The 19530-nt window shown below is 37.7% G+C and overlaps 1 protein-coding gene across 2 annotated transcripts in view; it reads right to left on the bottom strand.

The window, feature by feature from the left end:
- The window catches only part of NANS (N-acetylneuraminic acid synthase), a 121064-nt gene that overhangs the window by 10014 nt on the left and 91520 nt on the right, over positions 1 to 19530 (bottom strand). The window contains exons 3-4 of one of the 2 annotated variants that reach the window (XM_089088307.1): positions 15597 to 15720; positions 5712 to 6037 (exon numbers count right to left, since the gene is read on the bottom strand). In XM_089088307.1, the coding sequence (XP_088944433.1) occupies positions 5712 to 6037; positions 15597 to 15720 (450 nt within the window). The remainder of the gene's footprint in view (positions 1 to 5711; positions 6038 to 15596; positions 15721 to 19530) is intronic. The other variant, XM_089088306.1, reaches the window with a different exon arrangement.

The following is a 19530-nucleotide window of genomic DNA, read 5'->3' as shown; positions in this document are numbered from 1 at the left end:
ATAACTGTGGAAAATTTTTCTACTAATGTGAATGAAGGCATTTTTACTGCTTCAGGTTATTCACCCTAGCCCGTTTTTCCGATTTGCAAAGATTACCAACGATGGCGGCCAGAAAAGGAGAAAAAGAAAGCAAAGAAAGCAAAAAAACTTGATACTTCTGCAGTCTGAAGGTAAAACCATGAAGTGTGTTGGAGGCCGCGTTCTCTCCATTTCTACTAACCAGGTTACGGCCCTCATGGACAATGTCAATTTCGCTGGGGAGAGCAACCTTTTAGTAGAACAAAAATTTGACAGTAAAAAACAAAAAACATAACTTTTAATAAAAGACACTTCCAAAAATTTTGACTTCACCTCCGGAAGTTTTTATCAACGGAAATAAAATGTATATAAAAACAAAAACGAAATTAAACAGAACACATAAGTAAAAGGTAAAAGAAAGAAAAACAAAAAAACACAGACGAAGAACAAAAATACTCGCACATTAATAACATCCAATATGAAAACAATCCGTCATGCAGGATAACTACAATCCCTTTCTAGAAAGCTATATCACAATAATGTGACAGCAGAGACATGGTTTCTTTTTGATTTGTTAATGAATTCTAATAAAAGAGAAGAATATATATATTAAAACAACTTATATTTGCCCTAGGCCGTCACAGCTCCTCTTAAAAATAGCAGCAAGCAAACAACTTCACGCATTTTTGAAGCCATCCATAGTGTTCAACAGCACCGTTCTATTCACCACGATGACTAACGTCTAGAGATTATTTTATAGACATTTATGATGAACTTAGAAGGTCTTATACGAGAATTGTTTCTAAGCTTGACATATAATAACTCTCATGCAAATAGCATAAATACACCATTTATTAAAAATCCTCTAGCCAGCATCGAGAGCTCATGCATGAAGTGTTCGACTAAATTATCTGTAAGACTACCAAGTCTGCTAAGGTTACTGACGGCAGTATTTTGCCCAGTCCGTTCAATTTTGGCTAAGGCCAAACATAGAGCCGATTACTGTTTGAGCTTAAGTAAAAAAAATATCTTGAGATGTTTGATAGATTGAAGCTGTAGGTTGCAAACAAAACCTTACTGACTATAAGCATTTTGCTATTGATTTACAGTGAGGGAATTACCAGAGAAGTTTTGAGAGAGCCACTTTGTTCAGCGTAGTTGATTTCCAGATAAAAAATATGTTTTTGAGGAGGATACTCCCCCACAACCCTGAAGGCAAGGGTTTTAAGTTATACCCTGGGGGCATATAAGGTTTTTCACAGAAGGTGCTATTGTAGGAATTTCAAAACAGACACATTCAATTGGAAATTCAAAGGGCTAGTGCCCTTTTTAATAGTCGAAAGTGATTGTAGGGCAACTAACCCCCCTCTCACGCCCACCTTTTCCCCAAACACATCCAATCAAAGAGGCACTTCATATAGAAGGGGTCGTCGTATAAACTTCTAAGGGGGCTCATTCGATTGGAAATCAAGAGTACTAGTGCCCTTTTTAAGAGTCAAAAGTTGTCAGAAGGCAACTGGCCCCCCAAGCCCTTTTCCCCAAATACATCTGATAAAAAATTTGAGGTAGCCATTTTGTTAAAAATAATTCAAAGATCATAAAACAAAAACTCCTTTACGTATGGTCATTTCGTTTAAAATAGTTCAAAGATCAGATAAGAAAAACTCCTGCGTCGATAACGCCCCCCCCCCTCGGGGCCGGGGCAGGCGTTGAAAGTATTGCTCTGGGGGCATATATGGTTCTTATGGAGAGTATGCTCGTATAAACTTCAGAGAGGGTTCATTTGAATGGAAATTAAAATTTGTAGTTCATTTTCTCAGAGCCCCTTCCGCCCTCCACGCCTTTGGGTGTATCGGATGGATAAGCCCATCCGATAAAAATTTCAGGTGACCATTTTGTTAAAAATAGTTCAACCCTCAGATATTAAAACTTCAGGGTCGACACAACCCCCCAGGACCCAGGGATAGGCTTTGTAAGTTATACTCTGGGGATATATAAGGTTCTTATAGAAGGGATACTCGTATAAACTTCATAGAGAGCTCATTTGATTGAAAATATAAAGTTCTAGTTCACTTTTAAAGAGTCAAAAGAGACCGAAGCTTAATCTAGTCCCCCACGCCCTCTTTCTCCAAACCCATCCGATAAAAATTTTGAGATAGCAATTTTGTTACAAATAGTTCAAACATCAGATAATAAAACTCCGAGGTTGACACAAACCCATTTTGACATACTTTCCGAGGTTGACACAAACAAGCTTGATTTTGAAATAAGGATAAAAACTTGAATTTTTTTGCAATCAAAAACAAACAAAAATTAATTAAAAAAAACTTTCCGAAAAATAAATTCTTTAAAGAAAACTAAAGGTCATTTTAAACTTAAGCTCAGGAGATACAAATACCTTTTAAAATTCAAACTCAAAACGACCAGAAATTACTATTAAAGAATAAATGAAACCCAAAACGAACAATAAATTAAACAAACAATCATAGCAAAAACATACAACAATTAATAATATAAATGAATAAATAGATTTTTAAAGCGAGTAATGCTTAGATTGAATATGAATATCAAGCCTAAAACGAAAAAAAATATTTTCCTATTGAAGTATAATTCAAAATTAAAACGAACAGACATTGAAAAAAAAATCAACACGACCAAACATATAATAGATATCAATGTAAATTAATAAATACATCTAGAAATGAATGAAACTTAAATTTAATATGCAAATCAAGCTTGAAAAGATCAAAAATAAATACAAACAAGAATTTGGGTGTGACATCCTTCTCTCACTGTAAAAGTCTAAAACCTACTTCGTCATTGGCGCTTTACTGAAAACTATACGCGTCTTGAACAGTCTTGGAAAGTATAAACAACATCAAATTGAATATTTGAAGCACAGTTTATAGAATTATCCAGTAAGTTTATCGCAGATCATTTCTGGTCTTCATTCTCGGTACGAACAAAAAGCTCCTCCCACTTCTTTCTGCATTAGCGGGTTAGTCTGTTTCCGTCAATCAATGAGAAATGGTTACAAAGTGCATTATTCTTAATAGCGGGTTTCCACTTGTTTCGTGCCCAAGAGAAATCTGACTTGTCTACCCGTGAAAAGATATAATGCCGCTTATGTTTCTATCTGCAAAAACGTTCTCCGGAGCACTCGCACCTTGGTCCGGGTTTTTATAATGGGTGAGATAGGGTATGATCATACTGCTAATTCTATAAACTGTGATTTGAAGTATAATAATTTTAATTGTTGAAAGATTCATCAGTTCAAGAATTTATTTCACTGTAATTGTATTATTATTTTCAATGCTGTAAGAACTGGAAAATAAAATATTTGTAATATAATCCGTTTTCAGTTAAGGGTGAATGACGCAGTAGGCTTTTGGATTTTATTTACAGTTAGGAAAGGAGGCAGTATCCAAACACTTGTTTGTAGGGAAACTATATTCGTCTTTAACAACTTTAAAAAGAGCTAATAAATTAAACTGAATATTTGATGTATAATGATATTAATTGCTGAAAGCTCATCAGTTCAAAATGTTACTATAATTTTAATGTTTATTTTCAATATTAAGTATGAAAGAAAATATTTGTCATAAAATTGGTTTTCAGTAAAGCGCCAATGACGCAGTAGGTTTTAGGCTTCTGCAGTGAGGCGATACCCTTTCACATCCTCTTAATTCACACTTAAATGCCTCCTCTACTTTCCTTACTTTCCTTTTATTCTCGTAAGATATATCATTAACGAAGTTCTTCTATAAATCTCCTCTTTTTTCTAACAAACTTTAAGAGTTTTCGGTAATATTCCTAGCTGGGTTACAAACTTTCCTAGGTAAAAAAAAACTTCTGCTAGTCCGTAAACCATTTTCATAATACAATTCCATTCATCTTTTCCATTGTCAAGTTCTGAACTCTTCAGTTTCATATTCACCTCTTCTTGAAATATTCTTCTCAAATTCTCATTCTGGAGTCTATGAATGTCGAAGCTACCCGGAAGATAGTTACCCTCCTTAAATATCAGATTTAAGTTTACTCTAGAGACTTCTAGATGGTGATCCTTACTCTTAACATAAATAACGGCGTTTTTACATATCGTAGTGTCCCTTATTGATCCTATCAGTTTTCGATTTACAATAACATAATCAATAAGGTTGACCGTCCCAGGACACCCAACGACGGCTATGTGCCACTATGACTAATACCTTGCATGTTTTGGTCAAAAAGTGAGCAACTATTATTAATATCTTCCCAACCTAAGCAAGACTTAAAAGCTTCCTAATCGATCACAGGCCATACCCCTGTCTATGTACCTTGTTTCTATCTGAGATCTTGTCTGAGTTCCAGTAACTGTGTTTGAAACTCATCTGAGTTACTACCACATCTGTTAGTTGGTTCTAAAGGGTCATGTACCACTATTACTGATGCACTTCCAATTTTTGATCATAAAGTGAGCAACTAGGATCCTATGATTAACACCCTTCCAACCCATTTCACCTAATTTCGTGTTTACTAACTGTAGGAGATGAGTTTCTGAAACTGCAATCAAGTGCATTCGGAAACGTCTAAACTAGCCCAGTCAGTCAATGTGTCAGTACGAAAGTTGTCTTTCAACATCGTAACGTTCCACACCACAGTTTTCATAATAGTGAACAGATTTATATTGTTACGACTTCAAGAAAGCAAATGGGCGCCACCAGAACAGGTCAGGGACAGGTAACTTCTTCTCAAGTCTAAATAAAACGCAGAAGCTGGCTTAAGTCTCCGGGACATCCAGATGAATGAAGGCTCCGTACAATCCTGTGACCATCATGATCATTACATGGTGTTTTGTGCTTGGTGATGCTCTCTTATAAAAAAAAGCCGACGTTCTGAAAAAGGAATATCAAGCCTATTATCTCTGACTCATTATATTTTCATGTCTGTAAATACTAAATTACGATGGGGAGGCAGCCCATACTAAATAGCAAATCTAGGAAGATATTCAGTCCATAAAAGCCAATCCAAAACAAATAAAGCCCAGAAGAACAATCAATTAACTATAATCGAGTAAAACACTGAATAATTTATAAGGACATTAAGTCCTCGAACGGCGCCATTCCTAAAGGTACCCTGAGTACTATTTGAAGTCACGATCCTGGCTAGGAAAAACTCATGAAAGGTACATCCCACGGCTACTTTGAGGCTGCGCAACCAGGGTTTCTATTCCGAGGATAAGGACGGAGAAGAAAAAAACATATGAAAGAGTGGAGATCCCAAACCGTGTCAAAACACCGAAACAACTCTAGCCTTTTATACCCAACCTATTTTCGTCGAGGTATTTCCCAATGTTTAGCGAAGGTGGATTTTTCATACTTCCATCCCCTTGTGAGGACCTTCAGAATTGACAAATATAGCCATACATCACCCCTCTTCACTCACTTTGTTTGGTATGGTCGGCAACTCAGGCCTTCGGCCGCCAGAAAACAGGATCAAACCTTATAAGACTCCAACTTTTTGTCATCTCAGAAACTCACACTTGATCAGGGAACTACTTTTTGACATTTTATGTTCGCACTTGACTTCGTTCAGTATCTTTTTTCAGCATGTTCAACAAATAAATAACTTCTTTTTTACGCTAAATAAACAAAGTGTATAGATAGACATGAAAGAAGGGGATAAATCTAAATAGGTCAATTAAAGTAAGTTACCTCCTGAATAAGCTGTTTTAATTCCTCAGGCAAAAGGGAGCACTTGTGGTCTGTTCCTTTCATTGTCTTATCGACGGTTACATGTCTTTCGATAATTTTCGCCCCAAGGGCAACTGCAGCTAAGGTTATGGCAGTGCCTTCTTCATGTCCAGAATATCCGACCATTAAGTTAGGAAATTCTTCTCTGTATTTTGGAATTAGACTTAAGTTGGTTTCGCTAGGTGATTGAGGATAACCACTAACACAATGCAAAAGAGCTAAGGGAGAATTACTGTGCCCAATAATAATATCAACTGCTCTTCGGATTGTATTTTCATGCTGCATTCCTAATTAAAAAAGAAAAGAAAAAGAAAATTAGAATAAGAGCAGTAGACAGAAATTAGAAATAAAAAAAATAATTTATTGAGATTCCCAGTAAGTTTGAAAACAAAACAGACTTTCTACAAAAAGTAAAGAAAGGTTAAAACTTTGACCTTCACAGACCAGGTGCTAGTAAGTTTCAACTGTTCATAGTTTGGGGAATCCCCAAAATTTGAAATTTTGAAGCACTCTAGCACCTTGACTGAAAAACAATTCGATGATATATAATTTCTTGGGGGAGGGGGGGGGCGGCCAATATGCTTCGTTGTAGCTATGTGCCTATCACAGTTCAAATAGATCCGGTTACTCTCCAACAGAATGGAATGGAACTCCCTCTACTTTCCTTTCTGCTGGAAAGGAAAGGAGAAGTCACATTTGTGCTGAAAATCTATCCCCTCAACCCATAAGTTCCAAGCATATCGAAGTTGCTTGTGTAGAAGGATCTAAAAGGGGTACATAGCTCTGTACAGCATCATTCTTATGTCCCATTGGGCCAAGGTAAGTGCACCGCAAGCTTCAAAACCATCGGAGAAAAAAGAGCCAGCCTGTCTTTTGCTAAAAAGTTTGAAATGGGTGTGATGTTAGAGGAGTAACAGACCCATTTGTGTCTTCAATATTGTAGGTTGAAAATCCTTGTATGATTCCCATTCAAACCAGGGGCAACCAGAGCACCTCTCATGTTAGATGTGGCCCTGGGGGTGGGAGGATATGACTGTGTTTAAGGAGCCACTCTGGCTCTGCAGTGGGTCAAATTGAAAATCATTCCATTATTCTTGTTCAAACAAGATATAACATGCCTACCTTACAGCTAGAAATTCCACTTTGCTCTTCGTATCATACAAGGTGAAAATGGTACCATTACTACAGTTCAAACAAGTCCAACCTTTCTGGTAAACGTTGCCTGTGAGATGCAGGGTTTGGGACTGTTAAAAGCACCATTGACCCATATTAATTCTCAAATAATAATGATGAAAAATCTTTGCGTGACTACAGTTCAAACAAGATGCAATATACCCATTTTCCAATGTCTTGGAAAATGGGTATATTGCATCTCTCAATCAGTCTTGATTGAGAGTTCGTTGGGTTAACACCTTGCTTTTTGACATTAATCTTTTAATAAAGTAAGGTTCCAACCTTTGTGATTTCCTAATGAGATTTATAATTGGCGTATTTTATTTTTTTGTTATTGACATTCTTGAAGCTTGAATTTAAACTCCCTTGGGATTTACTTACTTTGTAAGTAATGAGATCAAGACAAAATGATTTAATTGCCTTTGAGGACTGTACTATTTTTGCGCAGCCGCGACACTGATAAAATACACTAGGCAATAATCAGAAGAGGATAGAATTCCAACCACAAGTATCGTATATACATGCTGGTATTTAGCTACTCTTAAATTGTGGAAAATTAACGAGCGGGTCCCAACAATTCCTTGATTCCCAACATTGTGTGATTCGACGGAATTCGACTGTTTTTGTGTGATAGTGATGACTGAAAAGGGGTGACTTGTGTGAAAGTGAAGACTGAAAAGGAAGGCTGAAGAATTGAAGGGGTGAAATTCGATCAGATTGTGCAAAAGCGCAGTAAACTATTTCGAACATGATATAATCATACAAGCTAAGAAGACCCTTCACAGCGAGTTGGACATTCAAAGGCGGATGGTTTCGTATGCCAAAGATGAGGACAAAATTACTGATATGTGCAAGTCGCTAGTCTCTGCGGCAAAACAAAATGTCGAAATCTCGAAATTTGTGATATTTAGTCCGTGTGAAGTACCTGCCCTCGGTGAGGTAGTTCACACTACAGTGGTGTCCAAAGTAAATAAAATCTCTAGAAAATTCGATAGATTTAGGCTAAATACTAGCCGCTCTACAGTCACCCAGCCAGATAAATCTCAATCGTCCCAAACCGCACCCCCGAGGCCGCTTTACTCTGTGATACTTAAAGACCCTCCAACATACTTAAAATGCGCAAACGAAAGCAAAGCATTTATCGACAAAGTGTGCCTATGTCCAGACGGCGGTCTAACCGAGTTACGCCGCTCTAATACCGAGTGGAAACTCGTGGTTCGTTCCAAGTAAACCGCGAGCCAGATAGTGGATGCAGCTAAACGTGCGAAACCGTCGCTCAACATCTCCCTCAAGGAACCTGCTTTTTTAGCTGCGATCATGCGAGTGCCAGAGGATTTAGACGAACAGTCTCTTAAACAGCTAATCCCCTAGTGCAATAAAACCCTAGAGTGTTGCATGACTCGAACATTTAAAGTCTACTTTCCGACACAAAATGACCTCGATACCTTTCTCAAAGTCTCAGTGAAAATCGGATATAAACGCCTCCCAGTTGAAGAGTTCGTGTTCTTGCCTCAGCGCTGCTTTAACTGCCACGCAATCGGTCACCTAGAAACAGATTGTAAAAACGGTTCATTATGTTCCAAATGCGGCTCTGCCGATCATAAATCTACGTAAGATACCCCGTGTCAGAAGGCAGCCTTTTGCATTGGTTGCAATAAGCAGGGTCATACTTGCTACAGTGTGAAGTGCCCGAAAAACCATAAACCCTCGAACTAAGGACCTCGTCACTAACTCTTTTATCGTGGAATATACACGGGTCTTTTATTAATAAGCTTTCGTTTCCGAAAAGGCTCTGTTCTGAGTTTAGTGCTATTTGTCCCCTGGAAGATATTTTTACAAAACTTGATCCGAACGAACTCGCGCTTGACGATGAGTAAATTGATTATACTACGACTTGACGGCTAAACAGCTGAGGCCGGCCGCCGGGTGGATTTGTTTCATTTGTGAAATCAGCTCTCCGCTTTAGTATCTTCGAAGCAAATGATTATTATATAGCTATGAGAGTGGATTGTTCTGTGTAAATTAGTGTGTATCTTCCCACAGACTACAATAATGATCAGTCCGAGCGTAAATTTGCGCTATCTTGTGAAAAACTAGCTTCATGTATAGACAAAATTCGACACTTAGGTTTACCTTGCATTATAGCCGGTGACTTTAATTGTAATCTGTCAGAGCCGAATTCTCAAGCGTCACCACGTACAATATTGGTTAAAGGTTTATTTATGGATTTTTTGTGTGTTTTAGATAAATCGTCTGATATTACGAATATTTACACGTCTTTACAAACCTCCAGCCTGGACCATGTCGTAGTATTTTCAGATCCGCGAGGTGACACAATTAAAGCTTTGTCTGATTATTAGTTGTCCGATAATCTTTCTATAGCTTGCTCTGTCGGTATGCCATCTTCTGATCACCAAACTACACCTCTTGCTCCTTCAGCACCTCGACACCGTCGTAACTGGTCGAAAATTGATCAAGCCTTATTCATCGATTCTGTAGATTCAGTCCTGAATAAAATCAGCGTCCCAATTTATCTCCTTCAGAAGTCACTCCAGTTACCTCAAATAGAGGTTTCGATTTGTCTAGATATATATTAGGCAGAAATATGCCATGCTCTCCGCTTCGCAGAAAAACAAGCCGTTCCTTTGCAACGAATTCGTAAAGGAATCATTCCCGTGTGGTCGTCAAATCCAGATCTCTTCATTTCATGTAGTTAAGCAAAATTTTTGTTTTCAGTATGGAAAGAGTGTGAACGTCCAAATATGGGTCTTGTGAACAGCATACGGATTTTAATGAAGCGAAAGTTTTGTAAGGCCCTGGCTCGGGATCAGAAAAATCTAGTCAATCATTATTCTGCCCGTGCCAAACAAGATAGAAATATGATCTTCAAGTTTCTCTCTCGTTCTGCAAAAAATTCTTCTTCACCACAGCAGACATCCCTGAAGATGAATGGTATGCCCATTACAAATCGGAGTTCTCGGCTCCTGACCCCTCCATCGAACAATCTTACGAGGCTGCCTTAGATCAGTTTGTATCTTCTCATCCCGATGTAGATTTTATCGTCAGTACCCGCTCTGTTGAAGATGCCATCTGTAGACTCAAATGGAAAGGCTCATCGGGCATTGACGAAGTCAGTGCAATCCACTTGAAACACGGAGGTAAACTTCTCACGGCACATCTCTCTCTGCTTATGCAGATGATTTTCTCTCAAGGGAATGTTCCTCCCTATTTCCGCATCGGAGATCTGACTCCCATTTTTAAAACGGGAAAATCTGAAATTCAATGTAAAGCATTCCGTCCGATAACTGTAACTACGTCACTGTGCAAGCTCTTCCGAGTTACTGTTTATACAGGAACTCGAAAAAGTATGCTACACTCCAAAAGTATGCTACTATGCTGCATCAGTTCGGCTTCAAGCGAGGAACTGGATGTGCTGTTGCCTTAACAGTCGTTGCTAATGTCTCGATAGATGCGAAATCTTCTGGAGAGAGCCTTTCTTTGGCAGGACACAACATTAGACGTGCATTCGACTCTCTAATCCATGCGGTGGTGCTTCTGAAGGCCGGTAAACATGGGCTGAATCTAGCTGTCATTCGTTCTCTCAGGAATCTGTATTCTAGATTACGGATCCGACTGAAGCTACCTCCTGACAAGGGTTTGACCCCCATTCCGCGCACCCGACTACTTCCAGTCAAGAAAGGAGCGCGTCAATAATTATGTCCTTGATGCACAAGATCAATGTCCATCTTCGCTGATTCTGTCATCTGCTAACTTGTCTTTGGTATGTTACGCGGACGACATCCTGAATATTAACCGAACCCTTCAGCGGGCAGTTGATATCTTCGAAATCCTTGAAGCCGAATTTCTTAAAATTGGACTTCAGTTCAACTCTTCAAAATCGGAAATCATCCTATTCAATTGGAAAACTGATTTCTGTGTTCCTACCATTGCCCTTGGTTCTAGCTCTGTCCAGCCAGTGGATCACCTCATTTATCTAGGTTTACCCATAGGTTCGTCTATCCGTCATACCCGAAAACTTCTCCTCGAACAGCTTAAACTACGAATTTCAGCGTCTTACACTTCAGTTGTATCGTGCAAACTCCGACTCGACCGGCCGCTTCTAGCAAGATTGTATAACGCCATCGCTCTTCCTCACATTTTATATGCCACGCCCTTCTGGAAACTCCTCACTAAAACTGACCAGAATATAATCAGAGTGGTGTATTTTCGTTTGCGAAGTATTTGCTTCGTCTACGTCCGTGGTATAGGAATTCGCATGTAATTGAAAATTATAAAGTCGCAGACCCTGACGTCACCGTCGCTAGACGAATAGCTAAGCATAATAGAAAAATACGCCGAAATCTACACGAATGGTCCCATCTGCTCATTCGGTGAATCAGTGATTCGTTTTCTTTGTTGGTTCAGTTTGTGTCTTCTTTTTTTTTTTAAGTGCTTGGTCTTGTTGTATGTTGATTTGACGGGTTTTTCAATAAATAAATAAATAAATAAATGCTTAACGAGTCAGTCGATAGCTAAGACTTGGCTGGTTTTTGTAATGAGTCAGGACGTAATTAGTTTTGCACTCTATCACCTGGGTGAGATTATTTCAGATATATGTCTAAAAAAATTTTTTTTTTATATTCCAAGTCATGAAACTAACAAATACGAAGTCATAGTGCTTTCGTCAATCTTATTTTCTCTCGATCTTCTATCAAATGATATCCTATAATATAGGCTACATACCTCGTATCGAATTCTCGGGAAAATCAAATGGAGCACAGACCTCGTATAAAAATGGTGCACCGAAAAGTAGCCTGCACAGACCTCGTATAAACAAAACGCTACTGAAGCAAACCACGTATGTACTGTCTGATGAACAAACTTACCCGAGATAGTGATAAAACTATATCAACACCTTCCTGTGATTTTTATGATTTTTTTGGTGTAACTCCCAGCCTCTTAGCTCATAGGAAAAGAACCGAAATCAGTTTTTCTTGTCGCCTTAAAAAAATTGGTTTTATGAAGATACGAGGTTTGCACGCGGCGACCGCGATATGATAATATTCGGATGGCTTCAGCTTTACGAAAAAGAGTCAAATTCAAGGTTTTTGGCTGAGTTCATGGACTAGAAACTTTTTGATCTAGATCTTTTTTATACTTTGAGTAGCCCTTGGCCTATGATACATGCCCTGTAATTTTCAAAGTGATCATACAAAATAAAATTTTCCATATACTTTATAGGCCTATTTATATACAAATATAATATGCGGTTATATTATCTATATATAGTGGGTATACCCTACAGGAATAAGACCTTTGCTAAAGCTCTTCTATCAGCTGAATAAAACGGTTGCTAATAATACATCTGTTTAGGTCCATTCAGCCAAGCTTATACCTAGGAATTTCTATGGTATGTTCATCTTTTTAAAGTTGAAAAACCCCTTTCAGCCACAGTGGTGGAAACCAAAAACGTGGGGTAAAACCGTTTATTTTACATGGGCACTGTGGAATCTAAAATAATAGGCATTCTGCGGGCCGGGTTCACAGCGCTAGAGCATGATTTGACAATAATCTAAAAGCTGTTATGCCGATGCTCCAATTCTGTTGTTAAACAGTACAACCAGATTCCGGGCAAGTCGTTTCCATTATATCCCAACAAGCTTATTCAAACTATTCAGATCCTCTGAGATAAACGGTTGGTCGGTAGATAAAATGCTCATAAAATTACGAAGCATAACTTAATTTTTGGTAGACCAATTTAAGATATTATGGGTTAGGTAGCCAACAAAAATAAAAATAAGAAACGACGATCATGATAACAATAACAGTTCGATAGAACTTATTTGGGGAACAAAATATAGCAACAATTCGAAAGTTAAAAGCTAGAGAGAGCTTTGTAAAAACACAAAAATAACCTTTCATGATTACGCTATTCCTTGCGTAGTTCTTCTCGCAGGTTTACTTTACCTACACAATCATCAACAACAGCTCAAAGGTTTCCTGTTTATCAATCCATTCAACAATGGAACTCCATCCCTTCTGATGTCCCTCTATCTCTCTCTGCAAAGGCACTTCCTCGGCGGGTCTTTCCACTCCAGTAATTTTTCTCCCTGGATTTATTTTTGTATTATTACTTTGAATTCTATCCCAACTTATATGTATCTCTTCTCTTATTTGGAAATCATTTTCAGAAACCTTTCTATCTGTTAAAACTCCTTGTCTTATTCCAGTGTTATTTTATTGAACGTATTTTAGTGTTTTATAAAAGTTCAGTGTTTTATTATTGTATTGTGTGGCCCACTACAAGCCAAACTTCCTGGGTCAAGTAACAGTCTTACGTTTGTAATAGCTTTTTTAGTATTATTAAATGATTGATTGATTGTTAAGTGAAGCAAGTTTATTAATTTAAAAAATTGTAAACGGTAAAATAGCCAAGGCACAGTGTGTTTCTTTGTATTTGAAAAAGTTGAAAGAAGTGAAGTCTACGAACTAAGGTTAGAATATTGGAGTCCATTTTGATGATAGTTAAGTATGGCTCTTAAACGTGGGTGTTTCGAAAGGCAGAGGAAGATTTGTTAAATTTTTTCTAGTAAAATTGACTAAGGACAGTCTTAGGTACTCATTTGACTACCCGTATATCAAAAAATAGGCTGTACCAAAATATGATTTGACCCCACTACCTAGGGCTATAATAAAGAAAATATTAAGATGACTAGGCCATTTTCGACGGATCAACGATAGCGGATTGCCAAATATTGTGCTTAGTGATCCATCTGGATCCAAACAAAAAGCAGGTCTTCTCGAAATGGGAGAGAAGAGGTCATAAGGAAGGATTTTATGGAAAGAATTTCGTTGGAAGGAGTAAAGAGTGAAGCTTTGATTAGGTTTTTGTGGCCGAGACCGTTCTCAGCTGTGTTGGCCTCATGCGACTTAGTACTGGTGAGGTGTTAGTAGTAGCAGTAGTAGTAATAAATGTACCTGGAACTTAAATAATAATAAAAAACGCCCGCACTATAGGACCACCAAATAGTCGTAAGACGAACAAATAAATTAACGAGTTGAAAATATATTTGAAAACACGGAAAATTTTGACCGCACAGGAATATACATAAAGTGACAGTCGTTACGTGTTCTGGTTGCATATTTCTATGCATTTCCTTAGTGTTAAGAACATCCCATGTTTTCAAACATTAATTCAGTTATTAATTTGTTTATCTTAAACAACAAAGTCTACATTAAACAAAACCGAAAGACTTTTTAGGTGCTTCCTTGGTCTATGGGTAGAAACTTTTTCTGATCTGGAAAATACGGAGGATTTTTACAGAAGGAAGCGAAAAAGGATTTAGAGGAAGGGTCTTGACCTTCTTTTTTACTTTTGACTAAGCCAAAATTTTTCAATTTAAAAAAATAAATTTCTAGCCTCCCTGGGTACAGCCCTGACTCCATACATCCTTTTTTTAGGATTAGCCTATTCCTTTTTTAAGGATTACAATTAAAGCACATTATGCAAACTGGGAACTGTTTTCAGGAAAGCACTAGTGAAAATTTACTGTTAAGAGCAGGAGGACTAATAGACAAGTGCCTCTCTCTCATCAACACGCACAAAATGAAGGAAATAAAACATTACGAATCGAGTCCACAAAAAATGACAGAGGCAGCTTGTATGACCAATATAGTCAGTTCATTTTATGTATGCATCATTCCTGGCATACAAGACATCTCTTTTCAAAAAAGCACACAAGCTACCAAATAACCAGTGATTTCATCTACAGAAAATCTTCATTCACATATTGTCCTGCTTCTTGTGCACATGTTGTAGAAGAGCTTTCATGGCTTCCAAGCATTGTGGTCTTGACTGGATCAAGAGACTGGTGTGTTACTAGTTCTTTTCCATTTTTGTTTTTTTACCATTTTGTAGTCTTAATCTTTTTGTTGATTTCTTTCAATCTTTAGTCATTTTACTCTTTTAAACAACAGAACCCCGAGGGTGACTTGAAGAACTCCCTACTTCAAGCAAAGTTGGCTTTAGTTCACTAAAGTTCACAAAGTCACTTTCAGAGCCTAATTTATGACCATAAAACCCTCTTTTTAGATTCTTTAACCCGATCGATGCAAGACAATTTTGAAGCAATTTTGTTGCTTGATCATACTTTTTGCAATAGCTGAAGTCCAAATTTTTGGAGCAAATAATGTTCATTGAAAGTAATCCAAACAACTTTTCTGGCTTAATTTTTCAGCTCAGCGATGGGAATTTTAATAACTGTTTCGATAATCCCATCACCTTCATTTGTTAAGCTATTTTCTCATCATTATCCCGATTCTTTATTTTTCTCATTCTCAATTTGCACTTACCTTCCAAATTGGCTCGAACGATGCCACGAATTTTATGCTCTCTTTCGAATATTCTTATTTTTCGAAACAAAGTTACAACAAAAAGCCAAAGTAGTCTTCCTTCTTACACTCCAAACTCATCCTCAGTATAAGAAGTGCTGCAGCCCTGCAAAGCCCTCGTTCTTAATGAGAAAATAAGATGTAGTTATGTTGGGCACTTTCATAGTATTTCAAGAGCCATGGCAATTATTGTCTTCACTCTAGGATCTCTAAGAAACAATACTATCCTGATTGAAAAATTATTTACCAATGGAGCAAATTGATTTTGCACAATTCCCTTACCTGTAGAAAGAATGATTGGCTGTTTAGCTTTAGCTGCTTTTTTCAACAAAGGGAAATTATTTGTATCTCCTGATCCAATTTTAATGAAAGGCAGTCCAACTTGGACAAGAAAGTCTAAAGAAACCTGAAAAAACAAATTTCGTTTTAAACTGCAACATTAAAAACACAATATACTTCAGATATTGCGAAAGATAAAGTTTTCTTTTCCTATTTTATTCTTAGTTTCCAATAGGACCACGAAAAATACCTGAATCAAGAAGAACCTACTGGGGTTTGTCAACAATGTCCTTGTCTAGGTTCAACTCTTGATGCATACATATAAAAATCAGAAAGAGATTCCCCTAAACCAAGGTTGGTCTGCAGAAGCCCATTGGAAGAAGCCCATTGGAGAATCTAGAGAATTAGCAAACTGTAGGCACTGGTAAAATAATAAAATCTGGTGCAAGCACATACAAGAGATGTCGATTTGACGGACTCTGATCGGAATAGAAGCTTTTAGTACCTTTTACTTCAAGATTAGATTGGTAAAAAAGGATACGGCACTAGACCCTTAAGGTCTAAACCGGCGGTGCTGATCTCCGTTTCAAGGCCCTTCATTCAGAAAGTGCAATGGGGGGATGAGGGGTAGCTAACCTGTGCTTTCGGATACCCTTCCTGCTTACCCTCCCTAGATTTCTCCAGCTACCCATTTAGAGCTGAGTCGACCCTGGCTGAGCTTACAGAGTCACGCCACCGACCCCCGTCCTAAACCAAATAACCGGCCACGCCAGAAATCGAACCCCACCCTTCAAAGAAAGAATTCCAAATCTAGCGCGCAAACCACTCAGCTAGGACGGCAAAATTACAATGAGCTGCTTTTGAATCAAACAGTCCTTTAAAGCAATAAAATCACAACAGTTAGCCTGTCTAATGCCTAACAGCCGGAAAATCAATTATTACAGAATTATTAAATAAAAAAAAAAACGAGTTTTTTAACTGAAAGTAAGGAGCGACATTAAAACTTAAGACAAACAGAAATTATTCCGTATATGAAAGGAGCTGTCCTCTCCTCAACACCTCGCTCTTTACGCTAAAGTTATTTTTATCATTTTAAAAAATAGAGTTGTGAGACAGAGTCAAATATTAGCGTAAAGACCGAGGCGTTGAGGAGGGTACAGCGCCTTTCATATAAGGGATAATTTCTGTTCGTTTTAATTTTTAATGTCACGAACAATTAAAACGAAATTTGCATGTTAATTTTGCTTTTTTACCATTTTTCGTACGATACGACAGATACGATACGATCGAAATTTGTTCGAATCACAAACCCCTGAATCACAAAGGCCGTTTAATTAGAATAGATAGCTCTTTTGAAAGTACTAAAAAAACTTTAGCGTAAAGAGCGAGGTATTGACTAGAGGCGAACCCCACCATATATGTAATAATTTCTGTTCGTTTTAAGTTTTAATGTTGGTCCTTACTTTCAGTTGAAAAAACTTGTTTTTTTATTTAATTTTGATCGTTTTTAAATAATGCTGGGAAATCCGACGCCCCCTTCGTAGAAATATCTCTCCCCCATGAAAACATCCTCCATGGAAACATCCTCCCACGTAACCCCATCCTCTGACCCCCCGCGCCCTACATCAGAAAAAAATCCCTCCTGAAAACGTCTGTATGCTTCCCAATAACCGATACTATATGTAAACAATGGGCGAAATTCATAACTTGCAGTCCTTACCCGGGAACTGTGGGGGATGAAGTAATCCTCAAAGACATATTTATTAAATTTTCGACTATGTTGAACAAAATAGCTATCTCAAAATTTTGATTAACTGACTTCGGGAAAAAAATGAGCGTGGGAGGGGGCCTAGTTGCCTTCCAATTTTTTTGGTAACTTAAAAAGGGAACTAGAACTTACAATTTCCGTTCGTATGAGCCCATTCAGGATATTCTAGAACTACTGGATCGATACAATCACCCCTGGGAAAAAAACAAAAACAAATAAACAAATAAACACGCATCCGTGATCTTTCTTCTGGCAAAAAAATACAAAATTTCACATTTTTGCAGATATGAGCTTGAAACCACTACAGTAGGGTTTTCTGATATGCTGAATCTGATGGTGTGAAGCTGAATCTGATTTTCATTAAGATTCTATCAGTTTTAGGGGGTTTTTCCCAGTTTTTTCAAAAATAAGGCGATTTTTTTTCAGGCTCGTAACTTTTGATGGGTAACACTTCATAAAACTTATATATTTGAAATCAGCATAAAAATGCGATTCTTTTGATGTAGCTACTGATGTCAAAATTCCGTTTTTTTAGAGTTTCGGTTACAATTGAGCCGGATCGCTCCTTACTTACAGTTCGTCATCACGAACTGTTTGATTATACACGAAACATTCTACTGGCTACCTGAGAGCACAACCTGTACAATATTTGCAATTCACTTTTTTAATTCCTTCGTCAAATGTAAGCTTCAGCAAGAATCAGGGCCAGCTTTAAACCACGTTGTATCTGTACTATTTTGTAACTGTTTACTTCTTTTTTCAGAGATTATTTAACTTAACCTTTTCTTAATTCTTAAAACCTTTGCTGTGGGACAAAGACTGCTCTTTCCTAGGTTCTCTTCACTACCATGACGATAACAAATCTTGCCTCTTTATGCTAAAAATAACTTTGTATAAAAATGTTTCATGAATAAGAGATCATTTACGTGCATTTGTTTCACATACTAAAATCGAAATTTCCTAAAGAAGAAGTAGAGTTTCTTTACGCTCAAATTCAACTTTTTTTTACCATATTTTGACATTCAGAAACCAGTATTCCTATTAAAATATTCTCAATAATAGGCAGCGCAATAGCGCTGACTAAGTAAAGAACGATGTAGGCACAATGTATTATATATACAATACAAAAAATATATTTTTATATAAAATTCGAATGAGTTGTTGTAGAAACTTTGAAAGGCACTCATTCAATTGTAAATTAGAAGGGCTTGTGCCCTTTTTAATAGTCAAAAGTGATTGGATGGCAACTTACGCCCCTCTCCCGCCCACCATTTCTCCAAACACATCCAATCAAAATTTTGCGAACAACCAGTTTCTTCAGCGTAGTTGAAAGGATCAGAAACTGTCTCTGAGGAAGATACCCCCCACACACACACACAGCCCGCAGGGCAAGGGTTGTAAGTTATGCCCTGGTGGCATATAAGGTGGAAAAAGGGATCGTTCGATTGGAAATTGAAAGAGCTAGTGCCCTTTTTCATAGTCGAAATTAATTGGAGGGCAACTGACCCCACTCTCACGCCCACCGTTTCCCCAAACACATCCACGCAGTTTAATGTTCAAGAAATTATACCTTTGAGCAGGGCACTCCCCCCACAGTCTTCAGGGCAAGGTTTATAAGTTATGCCCTGGGGGGCATATAAGGTTTTTACAGAAAGTATTGTCGTAGAAAATTCAAAAAGGGCTCATTCGATTGGAAATTGGAAGGGCTAGTACCCTTTTTAATAGTCGAAATTGATTGGAGGGCAACAAAACCACCTCTCGAGGCCGTCAGTTTCAGGGGGTGTTTCCCCCTTTTTTTGAAAATAAGGCAAAATTTTTCAGGCTTGTAACTTTTGATGGGTAACACTTGATGAAACTTGTATATTTGAAATCAGCATAAAAAACCCGATTTTTTTGATATATCTACTGGTATCAAAATTCCGTTTCTTAGAGTTTCGGTTACTATTGAGGCGGGTCGCTCCTTACTTGCTGTTCGTTACCAAGAACTGTTTGATTATACACTAAATATTCTACTGGCTACCTGACAACACAACCTGTACGATATTTGTAATTCACTTTTCTAATTTCTTCGTCAAATTTAAGCCTCAGCAAGGATCAGAGCCAGCTTTAAACGGCGTTATATCTGTACTATTTTGTCACTGTTTACTTTTTTCAGAGACTATTTAACTT

Source organism: Artemia sp. Qi Xiang Cuo, chromosome 4, assembly GCF_049724085.1.
Source record: "Artemia sp. Qi Xiang Cuo chromosome 4, ASM4972408v1, whole genome shotgun sequence".
In the NCBI taxonomy this organism is placed as follows: Eukaryota; Metazoa; Arthropoda; class Branchiopoda; order Anostraca; family Artemiidae; genus Artemia; species Artemia sp. Qi Xiang Cuo.
The sequence above is the reverse complement of the archived record's forward strand: the minus strand, read 5'-3'. Positions and strand labels throughout refer to the sequence as shown.